General features: G+C 42.4%; 1 protein-coding gene across 1 annotated transcript in view; it reads left to right on the forward strand.

Moving 5' to 3' along the window:
- The first annotated feature begins 10,155 nt into the window (after positions 1-10,155).
- ARHGAP42 (Rho GTPase activating protein 42) overlaps positions 10,156-13,849 on the forward strand; it is a 176,716-nt gene continuing 173,022 nt past the window's right edge. The window contains 1 exon segment of the mRNA XM_032220054.1: positions 10,156-10,660. Coding sequence (XP_032075945.1) covers positions 10,507-10,660 — 154 coding nt within the window. The 5' untranslated portion in view covers positions 10,156-10,506.

Here is a 13,849-nt window from a genome sequence, read left to right on the forward strand (position 1 = left end):
CATCACTTGAGACTTTCAAGAAGAGATTGGACTGCCATCTGTTAGAAATGGTGTAGGGCAGTGGTGGGTTTCAAAATTTTTTAGAACCTCTTCTGTAGGTGTGGCCTGCTTGCCAGCCATGTGACTGGGTGGGAGTGGCTTGCCAGCCATGTGACTGGGTGAGCGTGGCCAACCTGTAAAATGTGGTGAAACTCAACAGCACTCTTGCTTAGCAACCAAAATGTTGGCTCAGAAACATTTGAAGCATTCATTTTTTCATTTACTTTATTTGTATGCCACCCTTTTCCCTGAGGCGACTCAGGGCGGCTCACAATTCAGGGGGAGGGAAGGACAAACAAGTTACAAACATGAAGACAATACATCATTAAAAAAGCACAACAGTCATACTATTCGAGTGGGGTTGGAGTCTTTAGCCCCAGGCCTGTCGGGACAGCCAGGATTTAAGGGCTACGCGGAAGGTCTGGAGGGTGGTGAGGGTACGAATCTCCACGGGGAGTTCGTTCCAGAGGGTCGGAGCAGCCACCGAGAAGGCTCTCCTTTGCATGCAAGTTTTAAGGCTGTCAAGTTACAAGACCCTTGCACCCCTAACCCTTTAGGCAAAAAAAAAACCTTGCACCCCAGGGGTGTTCAAATGTGACAGCTTTAAAACTTGTGGACTTCAACTCCCAGAATTCCTCCTCCAGCCATGTTGGCTCAGGAACTCTGGCATTGAAGTGTGCAAGTCTTAAAACTGTCAAGTTACAAGACCCTTGCACCCCTAACCCTTTAGAAAAAAAACCCCCAGGGGTGTTCAAACTTGACAGCTTTAAGACTTGTGGACTTCAACTCCCAGAATTCCACTGCTCGCTCTTCATCTTGATGATGTGCGGACGGACGGGGAGAGAGAGCTGGAACCGGTTCCAAACGGCACTGTAGATTTGTGGAACCTCTTCTATAGAAGAGGTTAGAACTGGCAGGAACCCACCCCTTGTATAGGGTCTCCTGCTTAAGCGGGGAGGTTGGACTAGATGACCTACAAGGTCTCTTCCAACTCTGTTGATTTGTTAATCTGTGAGAAGAAATCAAGAGGGATGGCTAAATTTTCTTCAGAGAAAAAAAAACCCCACCAGTACAGATGTTACTAAAAGGTCCTTAATTAATTTTAGTAAGTTTGATTCCAGATGAGATAGTTATTACATAATCATCAGTAATGTTACAACGGATTCAGAAGCCTTTGATCTCTATTTGAAAAGTTTTTGAATTTTTCTCTATTTTCTTTTTTTTCCTTTCAAGAGAACATTCATTAAGAAAGAAAACAGGGGCACTATTTGTTTGGAAGCATTAGAAGTCTGAAAATTACTGTGTGCCCCCCCCAGCTGTAATTGAACTACAACTCCCAGCATCCCTCATTCTTGGCTCTGCAGGCCAGGCCTGTTGGGAGTTGTTCAGCAAGAGCCGGTATGGCAAGCTTCCATTTCTGAGCTCTTTTGCTCAGCGTGCATATAAAAGCTGGGCTTGTGGTGACTGTTAAATTCGGGCCTTGTGTTTTCTGCTTTGTGGTTGAATTACTTTCTCTGATGCCGCTTTTTGCATTTTACACACTTGATCTTAGCCAAAAGGCCGAGAAGCGATTTTTTGCATTTTTTAAAAAATATATATATTTGCATCTCTTTGGAGAGACAGTTTGGTTTCATGGATAAGGCAGCAGGCTAGAAAGCAGGAGACTGAATTCTATTTTTTTATTTTATTTCATCAAGCATGTATTAGATAACATACAAAAGTATAAACAAGATTTTGGATACATGAAATGGATACGAATAAAAAGGGATATTAGGACAGGGACAGTAGGCACGTTGGTGAGCTTATGCACACACCTTAGGAATGGGGTGAGGTCAACAGTAGACAGTTTAAGGTTGAAGCTGTGAGGGTTTGAGGATGTAACAACAGAGTCAGGTAGAGCATTCCAGGCGTTGACCATTCTGTTGCAGAAGTCGTATTCTCTGCAATCGAGTTTGGAACGGTTTACCTTAAGTTTGCATCTATTGTGTGCTGGTGTATTGTTGTAGTTGAAGCTGAAGTAGTCATTGACAGATAGAACATTGTAGCCAGTGGTGGGTATCAAAAATTGTTCGAACCTACTCTGTGGGTGTGGCCTCCTTTGTGGGAGTGGCTTGCTGCCCATGTGACCAGATGGGAGTGGCTTGCCGCCCATGTGACCGGATAGGAGTGGCTTGCCGCCCATGTGACCGGATATGAAGATGCCGACGACACTTGTCAGAACCACCTTAAATTACCTCACACATAGCACTGGCATGCATAAGAATATGATGTAAACTTGTTTTTTAAAAGGCATCTTTGGTTTGCGTTAAAACAACTTCAACACACGCAATGTTCTAATTGCACCACAAACGCAGTAGTCATCCTTATCTTTCACAAAGGCACTGGGTTTTATAAATATGAGCATGATAGTGTAGAATAATTATATCCAAGGACCAGTGGTGGGTTTCAAAAAAGTTTGGAACCTCTTCTGTAGGTGTGGCCTGCTTTCCGGGTCCACTGGTGGAACCTCTTCTAACTGGTTCGGTAGATTTGACGAACCGGTTCTACAGAATAGGTGCGAACTGGTAGGAACCCACCTCTGATTGTAGCAGATAATTTTATGTACTTAGGTCAGACCGAAGGCGGGATAGTTCTGCAAGCCCAAAATTTCATGTCTGGTGGCATAAGGTATTCTGTTGCGAGCAGAGGATTGGAGGACTCTTCTCGTGAAATATCTCTGGATTTACTCAATTGTATTAATATCCGATATGCAGTGCAGGTTCCAGTCAGATGAGCTGCATTTGAGAATTCGTCTAGCAAATGTTTTGTATGCTCTGGTTAGCAATACAATATTAGAAGTTACACAAGATTATGTTAACAACTCTTAATGCTTTTTTGCCAATGTTATTACAATGGGCTCTGGCACTTAGGTCATTAGATATGAGTATTCCAAGTACTCCAAGGTACTTCTACCTCAGTCAACTGGATGACTTTGGGCAAATCACTCTCTCTCTCTCAGCCCAACCTACCTCACAGGGTTGTTGTTAGCAAAAATAGGAGGAGGAAGATGTGCTGAATATGTGTTTACCACCTTGGCTGCTTGTAAAAATAATAAAGGTGGGATAGTAATAAATAAATATTAACAACAACAAATCTAAATGTTTTGAGATGACCTGATTTTTATTTTTATTTTGTATTGTTTTATCTCCACAATATTAAACTGTACTCTTCAGTGAACGTTGGGCCATAAGAAAGGCTGAGCGCCAAAGAATGGAGGCCTTTGAACTCTGGTGCTGGAGAAGACTCCTGCGAGTCCCTTGGACTGCAAGGCGATCAAACCGCCTTGAGGAGATCAATCCTGACTGCTCTTTAGAAGGCCAGATCCTGAAGAGGAAACTCAAATGCTTTGACCACCTAATGAGAAGAAAGGACTCATTGGAGAAGAGCCTTATGCTGGGAAAGATGGAGGGCAGAAAAAGAAGAAAGGGATGAGAGAGAATGAGGTGACCGGATGAAGTCACTGAAACAGTGGTGTGAGCTTAAATGGACTCAAGAGGATGGTAGAGGACAGGAAGGCCTGGAGGAACATTGTCCATGGGGTCACGATGACTCGGACAAGACTTTTCAACTAACAACAACTTCAGCGATGGTCACTGCCTTCAGCATGGCAGGTGTCATAGAGTGATCAAAGTCATGTCCTGTTTTAGGATGTGATTGATACGTGTTAAAAAGAGTATTCTGACTGCCCATTGCATCCAACATTTTGGAGCCAGTGAACGTTACTGCAGCTGCCCCAGCTCTTTCTGCCAAGGTGCTCATATGATCAAGTCACTCACTCGGGAAATTGACAGGTCTTCTTCTGCTTGGTACAACTTGATCAGTTGTAGAACTGATTTAAATCTCTTCAGAACTTTAATGGACAATATAGCCAGAGGTGGTATTCAGCTGGTTTGGACTGGTTCGCCTGAACTGATAACGTAAATCACGGGTGGGCCTGGGCACTCGCCCTGGCTCTATGCCGTCCTTTTTAGGCACGTTTTTGAGGCCGGGTGCATGCGCGGGAGGCGTGTATGTGAGGAAAGTGCATGTGTGGAAGGCCAGGCTCATGTGTGGAAGGGGGCAGGTGCACGGCGAACTGGTGGTAACAAAATGTGGAACCCACCGCTGAACATAGTCAACTGCAATGGTTATCAGGGTGAAGCATGGTTGTAAATCACTATTTTCAGTGTCAATGCAACTTCGAACAATCACTAAGCCATGGATGTCCAACCTTTGGGTTTGATTGAGTCTCGCTGAGTGGAATTGTCTTGGACTGCATATCACATAACAGTGTTATAAGTTTATGATCTTATGGCACCTCATTACTAGTTTTCCAGGGCTGCATGTGACCTACGGATTGAAGGTTGGATACGTCTGAGCTAAATGAGTAGCTATAAACCAAAGATTACCTGCAATCTAATGCAGGTAACTCTCAAGTTATAACCTTTCATTTACTGATCATTTAAAGTTAAAAGGACTGAAAAAAAACTGACTTATGACTGATTTTTACCCTCACATGATCAAAATTCCGATGCTTGGCAACTGGCATGTGTTTATGACACTTGCGCTGTCCAGAGGTCACATAATCAACATTTGCAATCTTCTCAGCTGGCTTCTGACAAGCTAAGTCAATGGAGGAAACCCAGGTTCACTTAACAATTACAGTGATTCACTTAACATCTATGGCATCAAAGTCATAGAATGGGACACAATCCACTTAACTGTCTTGCTTAGCAATGGAAATTTTGGACTTCAATTGTGGTCATAAATCAAGGACTACCAGTATCTAATGTTTCTTTCTTTAAGAATGCAGATAAGGGAATAATGTTTTAAATGTTTAGCTCTCATTGTTTACTCTAATTTCTTGATTTCGTCTTAGAGAACGACTGCCCCAACACTGCGAAGCCTGTTCCAACTCCACCTAGATTAAAATAATCATTTGTATTTACTTCCTGGTTGGGACTTCTCTCAGATCTAGTCTCTCAATTATAACAGAATAACAGTGTTGGAAGGGACTTCGGAGGTCTTCTAGTCCAACCCCCTGCTCAGCCAGGAAACCATTTCAGACAAACGGTTGTCCAATCTCTTCTTAAAAACTACCAGTGTTGGAGCATCTCCAACCTCTGGAGGCAAGTCATGATTAATTGTTCTGTCAAGAAATTTAGTTCAATATTGCTTCTCTCCTCGATTAGTTTCCATCCATTGCTTCTTTTCCTACCTTCAGGTGCCTTGGGGAAAAGGTTTGACACTCTCTTCTTTGTGGCAGCCCCTTAGATATACATAGAAAATATACATGTCACCCATAGTCCTTCTTTTCATTAAAGTAGATATACCCAAATTCCAGCAATTATCATTCACTGGTTATTGTCACAGTAAAATTATCAGCAGAATTATTGCATTTTTGCTCTTTGAAACTTAAACATAGTGTATTTGAAAAGTAATAGTAATGCCAGAAAACATAATGGTTTTCTCAGAAAAAAATGGTCTTCTCTTAGGTAGATTTACCATACCTAAAGTACAAAACTGGATGACTAATAGATTTCAGAAAAGAGTTGAGTGTTTTGCACCTATTGCTACCATTTAATAGCTGTGTGAATTTATGTAGGCCAGATGTGATAAATTTAATATTGGCAAGACTCAGATTCTTTAATAAATTGATTTGAGAATATAAGATTATGAGACAGAGAACTACTAGTCAAAGAAAGTTTTATTCATTTATTTGTTCAATTTATATCATTTCTACTTAAATTTTATATCAATCAGTGACTCTGGATCAGAGGTGGGTTCCTACCAGTTCAGACTGGTTCAGCCGAGTAGTTAGTAACTCGGCCTGCCACGCCCCCGAACCGGTTCTATCGGCAGTGGTGCCATCTTGATTTTTGGTTCTGCGCATGCACATTTTTTGCGCGCCGAACTGGCAGTAATGCCGGTAGCAACCCACCCCTCCTCTGGGTGCCTTACAGCTCTATGATCTAACCCTGATCTAAGCAAATTTATATGGTAGAATATTCGCCAGAACATTCACTTATATGTAAGAATAGGTTAAGCAGAAATCCAACTGATAAAGCTTTTCATAAATTATTAGATATCTGTGTGGGCAAAATTTTCCAAGGTTATTTATACCTTCCAGACACCTTTGAGCCCAAGCTATGAATCAGCAAGATTTGGTTCAACTCATTTACTCAGTTTACTCATAATTATAACCACACCGCCCTACCTACTGTGGTTGTTGCACAAAGATACCGAAGATAAATTGCTTTGCTTTTAGCCCTTAAAAATAAGGAATGCATATTTGTTATTCTGTATTTTACTTGAATTCTGAAAAATCTTCGTTGGAAAAAATGTCCATTTGGGTTCAGTTCCAAGTAGGAAGAAAGACACTGGAAACATGGAGACTGCTGGGAAAGATGGCTTAATGGTGGACAGGGCCACATGGTTTGAGGTCTTGGGCAAAAAGAACACAGGGATGAGATGGGGAGAGAGATTTATACCCTCTCTTTATTTATTTTATTTTATTTATTTATTTAGTTTGTCAAACATGTACATATCAAATATGTCAAACATGTCCAGGTGTAAGTATAAACATGGACATGAACAAAGGAAATGAGTACAAATAAATGGGGACAGTAAGACAGGGACGATAGGCCTCACCTTGGAGCTTCCTATTCCTGTGTAAGAAATGTACTCTGATTGGTTGTCAGACTCTCATGGGGCCATGAAGGGATAACTTTGTAGGTTGTCTTGAGTCCCAGGCCTGGTTGAATCTTGCTGGGTGATGATGTAATGAAAGGGCTTTGGGCAATTCCTATTATGGCTTAATGGCTTTGCCTTGGTTTGGATCTTGAGTGAGGGCTAATCCTATCATATCCTGAGGGCCATGTCTTTTCTTTTGTAGATAGGTTGGCACCAAAATATCTGCTGTGTGTGCAGGGAGCTGAGGCTCTGAGTTTATGTCTTTAGAAACATGTTTCTCCTTTAGGGAAAATACAATATTCTGCCTTTTTTAATATTTCCTAGAATATTTCATTTTTCTAGGGGAGCGGTAGGTGCTAACTTCCTGTTCAGGACCTATTCAAGTTGGGTAGCTAATACATTTAAATTCATAAATATATATATATTTAAATACAGAGTGGCTTATAAATTATTAAACTTCTTCTTTTTTTCCTCTCAGAACTCCTTCCCACTTTTAAAAAGGACGGGAGGACTTCAAAAGAGCTTTTGCCTACCGTGTTTCCCCCAAAATAAGACTGGGTTTTATTTTCTTATCACCCCAGAAATAAGCACTTGGCCTTATTTTCAGGGAGGTCTTATTATTTTTGAGGAGCAGGAGGCAGCGAGCGTGGTCACCTCATGGCTGCTGCTGCATTGCAATATTTTCAGGGGGGTGTCTTATTTTCAGGGAGGCTTATTTTAGCGCATGCGCTCAAAAGCCCAATTTGGCTTATTATCTGGGGAGGTCTTATTTTGGGGGAAACAGGGTAGTTTTGCTTTTGGGGGAACCCCATGAATCCTAGCAGCACTTTTTAAAACAATCAATCAATTGATTTAAGACAGGGGTGGGCAATTAATTTTCCCAAAGGGTCACAGGAAAAAAAAAAACCCAGACTGTTGCATAGAGTGGAACTACTAAGAGGTTATACTTAATTCTGCTCAATATTAATTTTATAAAAAGCAGTAAGTTATATGGTTTTGATCAGCTGCTACAGGTAAGAAGACATGATATGCTTCATTTACATTTGATTTCTAATTTCCGATTGATCTCATGTGGGCCAGACAGAGACAACCAAAGGGTCGAATGTGGCCCAGGGGGGCAGAAAATGCCCAGGTCTGCTTTAAAAAAAATGCTGGATTATTATCATTAAATATGAGCTAACAGTGTGCAGCTGCAGCCAAAAAACCAATGCAATCCTAAATTGCATTAAACAGAGGGATACAATCAAGATCAAGTGAGGTACTAATACCACTCTATAAAACCCTAGTAAGACCACACCTAGAGTACTGCATCCGGTTTTGGTCACCACACTATTAAAAAGATGCTGAGACTCTAGAAAAAGTGCTGAGAAGAGCAACCAGGATGATTAGGGGACTGGAGACTAAAACATATGAAGAACAAGAACAGTTGCAGGAATGGGGCATGGCTAGTCTAGTGAAGAGAAGGACCAGGGGAGACATGACAACAGTGTTCCAATATTTGAGGGGCTGCCACAGAGAGGAAGAGGTCAAGCTATTTTCCAAAGCAGCTGAAGGCCAGACAAGGAACAATGGGTAGAAACTGAACAAAGAGACATTCAACCTGGAAATAAGAAGACATTTTGTGACAGTGAGAACAATCAACCAATGGAACAGAAGTTGCCTTCAAAAGTTGTGGGAGCTTCATCATTGGAGACTTTCAAGATGAGATGGGACTGGAGTCTTAGGGGGAAAATGTTATGATATAGGATATAGTCAAATAAAGAAGGGATAATGATAAATAATTTATATATAGGTATGGGTACATCATAAGGAAACTGGATGTAAATTGCAAACTGTTTTGAAAAGGAGGATTGGAAAATTTTGTTACTAAATATTATGGATGTTTAGCTAGGAAATAAGGACTTAGTACTATTGGAGGATTTTAGAAATAGTAAATGAAATGCCAGTTTGTGGTTATGTATTAAATTTTGGTATATTTTATGATGAAGGATGTCTAAACAATGATAGTCAAATAAAACTGGAGGTATGATGATGGTAACATATATAAACATTGGAGTTAAAATACTGGAGTTAATATGAACTAAACTTGATGGCGGTGGAAGAGATGCACGAAAGCCTTTTGTAACCAACTGAAACACTTTCTACATTATGTAAAGAAAGAAGATTTTATGTGTCATGTTTGTTTTGAAAATTAAAAATAAAAAAATATTTTTTTAAAAAAGAAATTGGGTTGCCATTTCTCTGAAATCGTATAGGGCAGTGGTTCCCAATGTGGGGCCTACGCCCCACAGGGGGGCAATTTGATTTTTAATGGTAGAAATCAATTTAGTTGAGGGGGGGAAAGGTCAAACTCAGCTATTCTCTACCCTTAATTACTAGAATTGTTTTACTGTCTCCTCTCTGTTTTATTGCTGGGGTATGGCTTTAAACCAAATTCCCAATATGGGCCCTGGGGGGGGGGGGCAAATTTATTTTTAAGAGGGGCAATTTGAACATTGTTTAAACCAGGTTAATGGCCTTTTAGGCTTCCTCCCATGAGTAGAGTTCACTTTTTGAGTAAAGTAGGATGTCACAGTGGTGGAATCAGGATTTTAGAGATGCTTAGGTGAGGCATGGCCCCAAAAAGGTTGGGATCCATTGGTATAGGGACTCCTGCTTGAGTGGGGGTGGGGGTTGGACTAGATGACCTATAAGGTCCCTTCCAACTCTGTTAATCTGTCTGTTAATCATTATTAAATCACCCCGGTGGAGAAGGAAGGGAATATTCCTACTCAAAGCAAGTTTACCATGTTCCACATTGATCCTTAGTTGAGGAAATAAAGTCAAACTCAGCTATTCTCTAGTGCAATGGTGGCACCAAAATAATGCCCAACAGGAACGCACATCATGCGTGCGCGCCAGAGCACCGGAAAAGACCAGCATGCCAGTTTTTCTGCCGTTTTGGGGGGCATTTTCAGGCTGTTTCTTGGGCCGTTTTCAGGCCATTTTCGGGCCGTTTTCAGGCCCCCGCGAAGAGCACCTGGTAATGGTGCGTGTGCCCACAGAGAGGGCTCTGCGTGCCACAGGTTCGCCATCACGGCTCTAGTCTAATTACTAGGATTATTTTATTGTCCCCCTCTCTCTTTTATTGCTGGAGTTTGACTTTAAACCAACCTGATTGGAGACTTTTAACAAGAAAGGTGGGCAGGCGAAACGGGGCGAAGTTCGCGCCTTCTCCGGGGAGAACTTTGGGGAGAGAGAGGAGGTGGGTGGGTGGGTGGTCCCCTTTCCAACCTCTTAAAGGAGGGGCGTCGGGGAGGGGGCGTGGAAAGAAAGAAAGAAAGAAAGAAAGAAAGAAAGAAAGAAAGAAAGAAAGAAAGAAAGAAAGAAAGAAAGAAAGAAAAGAAAAAGTGGGTGGGTGGGGGTGCTAGGGCTGGCTCTACTGATTGGGCCGGAGGCGGGCTCTTGCCTCCTCCCCAGCGCAGCTCCTCGCGTTGCGGGCAGAAGAGCCGCCCCGGCCGGCCCAGGGAAGGGAAAAAAAAAAGGCTCTGCGGGAAACTGGGGGAAGAGTTTGCTCACGGCCGGAAGGCGTCTCTCTCTGAGCCGGCGATGTCCTGCCGGCCGGAGCTTGTAAGCAGCTGACAGCGTCTTCTAGGGAGTCGGGAGAGCCCCCCGAGGCGGGCGGAAGATCCAAGCGCGCTCCTCTGCCTGCTTTGCCTGCTCTGCCTTCGCTCTCCTCCGCCCGGGATTTGTGTGGGGGGGGGTGCTGCAGCAGCCATGGGGCTGCCCACGCTGGAGTTCAGCGATTCCTACTTGGACGGTCCGGATTTCAGGGAGAGGCTGAAATGTCACGAGGTGGAGCTGGAGAGGACCAACAAGTTCATTAAGGAGCTGATCAAGGACGGCAGCCTCCTCATCGGGGCGCTCCGGAGTGAGTAAAGAGGCTGGGGTCGGGGGGTGGGTGGGGAGGGAGCCGAGCCGACGCTGGGAGTTGCTTGTGAGAGAAAGGGCCGCTCTTTTGTTTCAAATGGAGCCTCCGAAGAACAAAATAAATAAATAAATATTTTTAAAAAAATAAATAAAAAATCCCACCGGGGGGCGTGGAGTGGGCTTCGCATTCCGTTCCACGCGCGGGGTGGGGAAGGGGCGCGCGCGCGTTTTTTGGGGTCCGCACGCAAAGCCTCAAGCTCACCCAGCTGGCTTTGTGCTTAAAGCTAGGAGTAGAACTCAGGACTTCTATATTCTATATTGATATCTTTACCACTACATTATTTTATTCTATTTTTCTATTTATTGTTTTATTTACAATTGTTATTGGTGGTTTTTTAAAAAAAATTAATTGCATTATTTGTATTAATGGTAAGAAGCTGCTGTAGCGTCTCCCTCCAGCGCAGCCTTGACTTAAAAGGTTAAAATGTCTTTTCTAGGCTTTTGGTCCCAATAATTGCTTTTTTCCCTCCTCCCCATCCTGGACCTGACTTGTGAGATCCTATTGCCCTGCGCTGTTTCCCCCACCCCCCTTTTGCAGACAAGACATGTGCAGGATGCTGGGCAATACCAGCTTCTCCTCCCCGCCCCCTTGCAGGTAGTTCTCAACTTACAACGGTTCGTTTAGTGACTGAAGTTAAAAGGGCACTGGGGGGCAAAGTGACTCGTGACTGTGGGGTTTTTTTGCGCTTAGAACATTGCTGGGTGATCTTGGGTGAGGAACTTATCACATTAACAGAGTTGGAAGGGACCTTGGAAGGGTCATCTAGTCAAACCCGCCCCGCCCAAGCAGAAGACTCTGTACCATTTCTGAGAAATGTCAGTCCAATGTCTTCTTGAAAGTCTCAAGTGATGAAGCTCCCACAACTTCCAAAGGCAACTTGGTTTCTCCTTATTTCCAGGTTGAATCTATCCTTGTTCAGTTTCCATGTGTTATTCCCCACCTGATTTTATTTGTACTCTGATTCAGGTACAAATGAACCACCTGTTCAGGTCCTCATTTTACGACCTCAAAAGGCAAAAACCAAGTAGCGTCAATGACTCTCAGAAAACAAACCTTCACAGTGCTAATGACTAGTTGACTGCAAAGAGTATAAACCCTTCTACAATCTCATTGTTCTCTTTTCTCTACCTTTTTCGGTGCAATTCATATTCCCACCCCTCACACCCCACTTTTGCCAGTCCATCACTTAGAAGTTCATCTCCTTCATTGTCTTATCCTGAACCACCTTTAAAACAAACAAAAAAGGAGCCAGGAATTTAAAAAAAAAAAAAAAAAAACCAAATCACACTATCCCAAACTATCTAACAAAATGAAATTCAATGGTGGGGAAAAAAATAAAGTTCTTATTTTTCATCATTTTTAAAAAATAGTCTTTTCTGGTTGCTTTTTCACCAGTATTGAAATACGATTTCAAAGGAAGTACGGCCACTGACGAAAGAATCATTGGCGGGGGGGGGGGGGGGGGGGGAATCCTGTATCAAATCAAGTCATTTATTATAACCATCGTCAGAAAAGAGCAAGATAAAAACCTACTGAAAATATACTATATATGTGTGCGTGTGTGTATGTGTATGTGTAGGTATGTGTATGTATCGATCTATTTCAAGCTATTTAGCTCTCATCAGCTAGCCATACCCTTACTGGGAATTGAACCTGGTTAGCTGATGAGAGCTAAATAGCTTGAAATAGATCGATACTAGTCTCCCTTTATTTATTTATCAGCACAAATGCAACACACACACACACACGTGTGTGTGTGTGTATGTATCTGTGTGTGCTTATTTGGGTGTGTATATGGATCTTCCAAAATGCAGGTAGTCCTTGACTTATAACAGTTCATTTAGTGACCATTCAAAGTTACAACAGCTCTGAAAAAAGTAACTTAGGTTCGCTTTTCACACTTAACCAGCATTGCAGTATCCTCCATGATCACGTGATCAAAATTCAGATCCTGGCGACTGGCACGTATTTATGACGGTGATAATGTCCCCAGGTGATCCCCTTTTGCGACCTTCTGACAAGCGATGCCAACAGGGGAGCCAGAATTATTTAACAACCGTGTACTGCAGTGATTATTCCCTTTGCAAACAGTAGCCAGAAAGCTCATAAAATGTAGCAAAACTCACTTAATATCTGTCTCAATCAGCAACAGAAATTTTAGGCAGAATTGTGGTCATAAGTCGAGGACTACCTGTACAGCTGCTTCCCCTTGTAGATGTTTACAATCTTTCAGAAACTGTCTGTGGCTTTACTCGGAAGCTAAAACATGTGGTAGGTGGTTTATTTATTTTTTTCCGCCTATGAGGTAGGTTCAAAGAGATACAAGCTGGGGATTAGTTGCTTTGATGCCTGAACATTTGTGGGTGTATAACTAAATGGCGGAGGAGAGACACTGAAGAAAAGTTTCCAAGATAGGTAGTAAAATACAAAGGGAATACCTATCTCACAAGGGTTGCAAACAAATCCTCCACCACAAAGGAGCTTAAAATTTCTATTGCTAAGCAAGACAATTGAATTTTGCCACAATTGTTGAGTGAATCACTGTGGTGGTTTAGTTAGTAACACGGTTGCAGAAGTGAATCTAGATCCCACATAGACTTTGCTTGTCGGAAGGCCACAAAAAGTGATCACATGACCCCGGGACACTGCAACTGTCATAAGTATGAGGCAGTCACCGAGTGTCTGAATTTTGATCATGTAACCATGGGGATACTGCAGAGGTCATAAGTGTGGAAAAACGCTCGTAAGCCCCCTTTTTGAGTCCCTTTTAAATTCGAAGAATTACGAAATGAAAGTTTGTAAGTCACCTATACTAGAAATATTCTGGCACTTTCAATGTGCATTGCAATTCCTAAATGATATGGCCATAAAATACATTGTGAGGTTAATTGAGTACAGTAATATTTTTGCAGGGCTCAAGATTCCACCCCCCCCCCCCCAGGGCAGCCTATAAAAGCAACCAGAAATTAAGGTTGCTAAATGATGCTTCAGTTATCCATTTTACCTGGAAGTGATCGCTGGCAGCAAGTTCAGCTGGGGTTACATAGGACGGAGCGCATATATGCTGTGTGGGCCTGCGCTCTCTGTGTGCAAGAAATACATGTTTAGAAATGCATAATTACGCTAGGG

This window comes from Thamnophis elegans, chromosome 6, assembly GCF_009769535.1.
Source record: "Thamnophis elegans isolate rThaEle1 chromosome 6, rThaEle1.pri, whole genome shotgun sequence".
In the NCBI taxonomy this organism is placed as follows: Eukaryota; Metazoa; Chordata; class Lepidosauria; order Squamata; family Colubridae; genus Thamnophis; species Thamnophis elegans.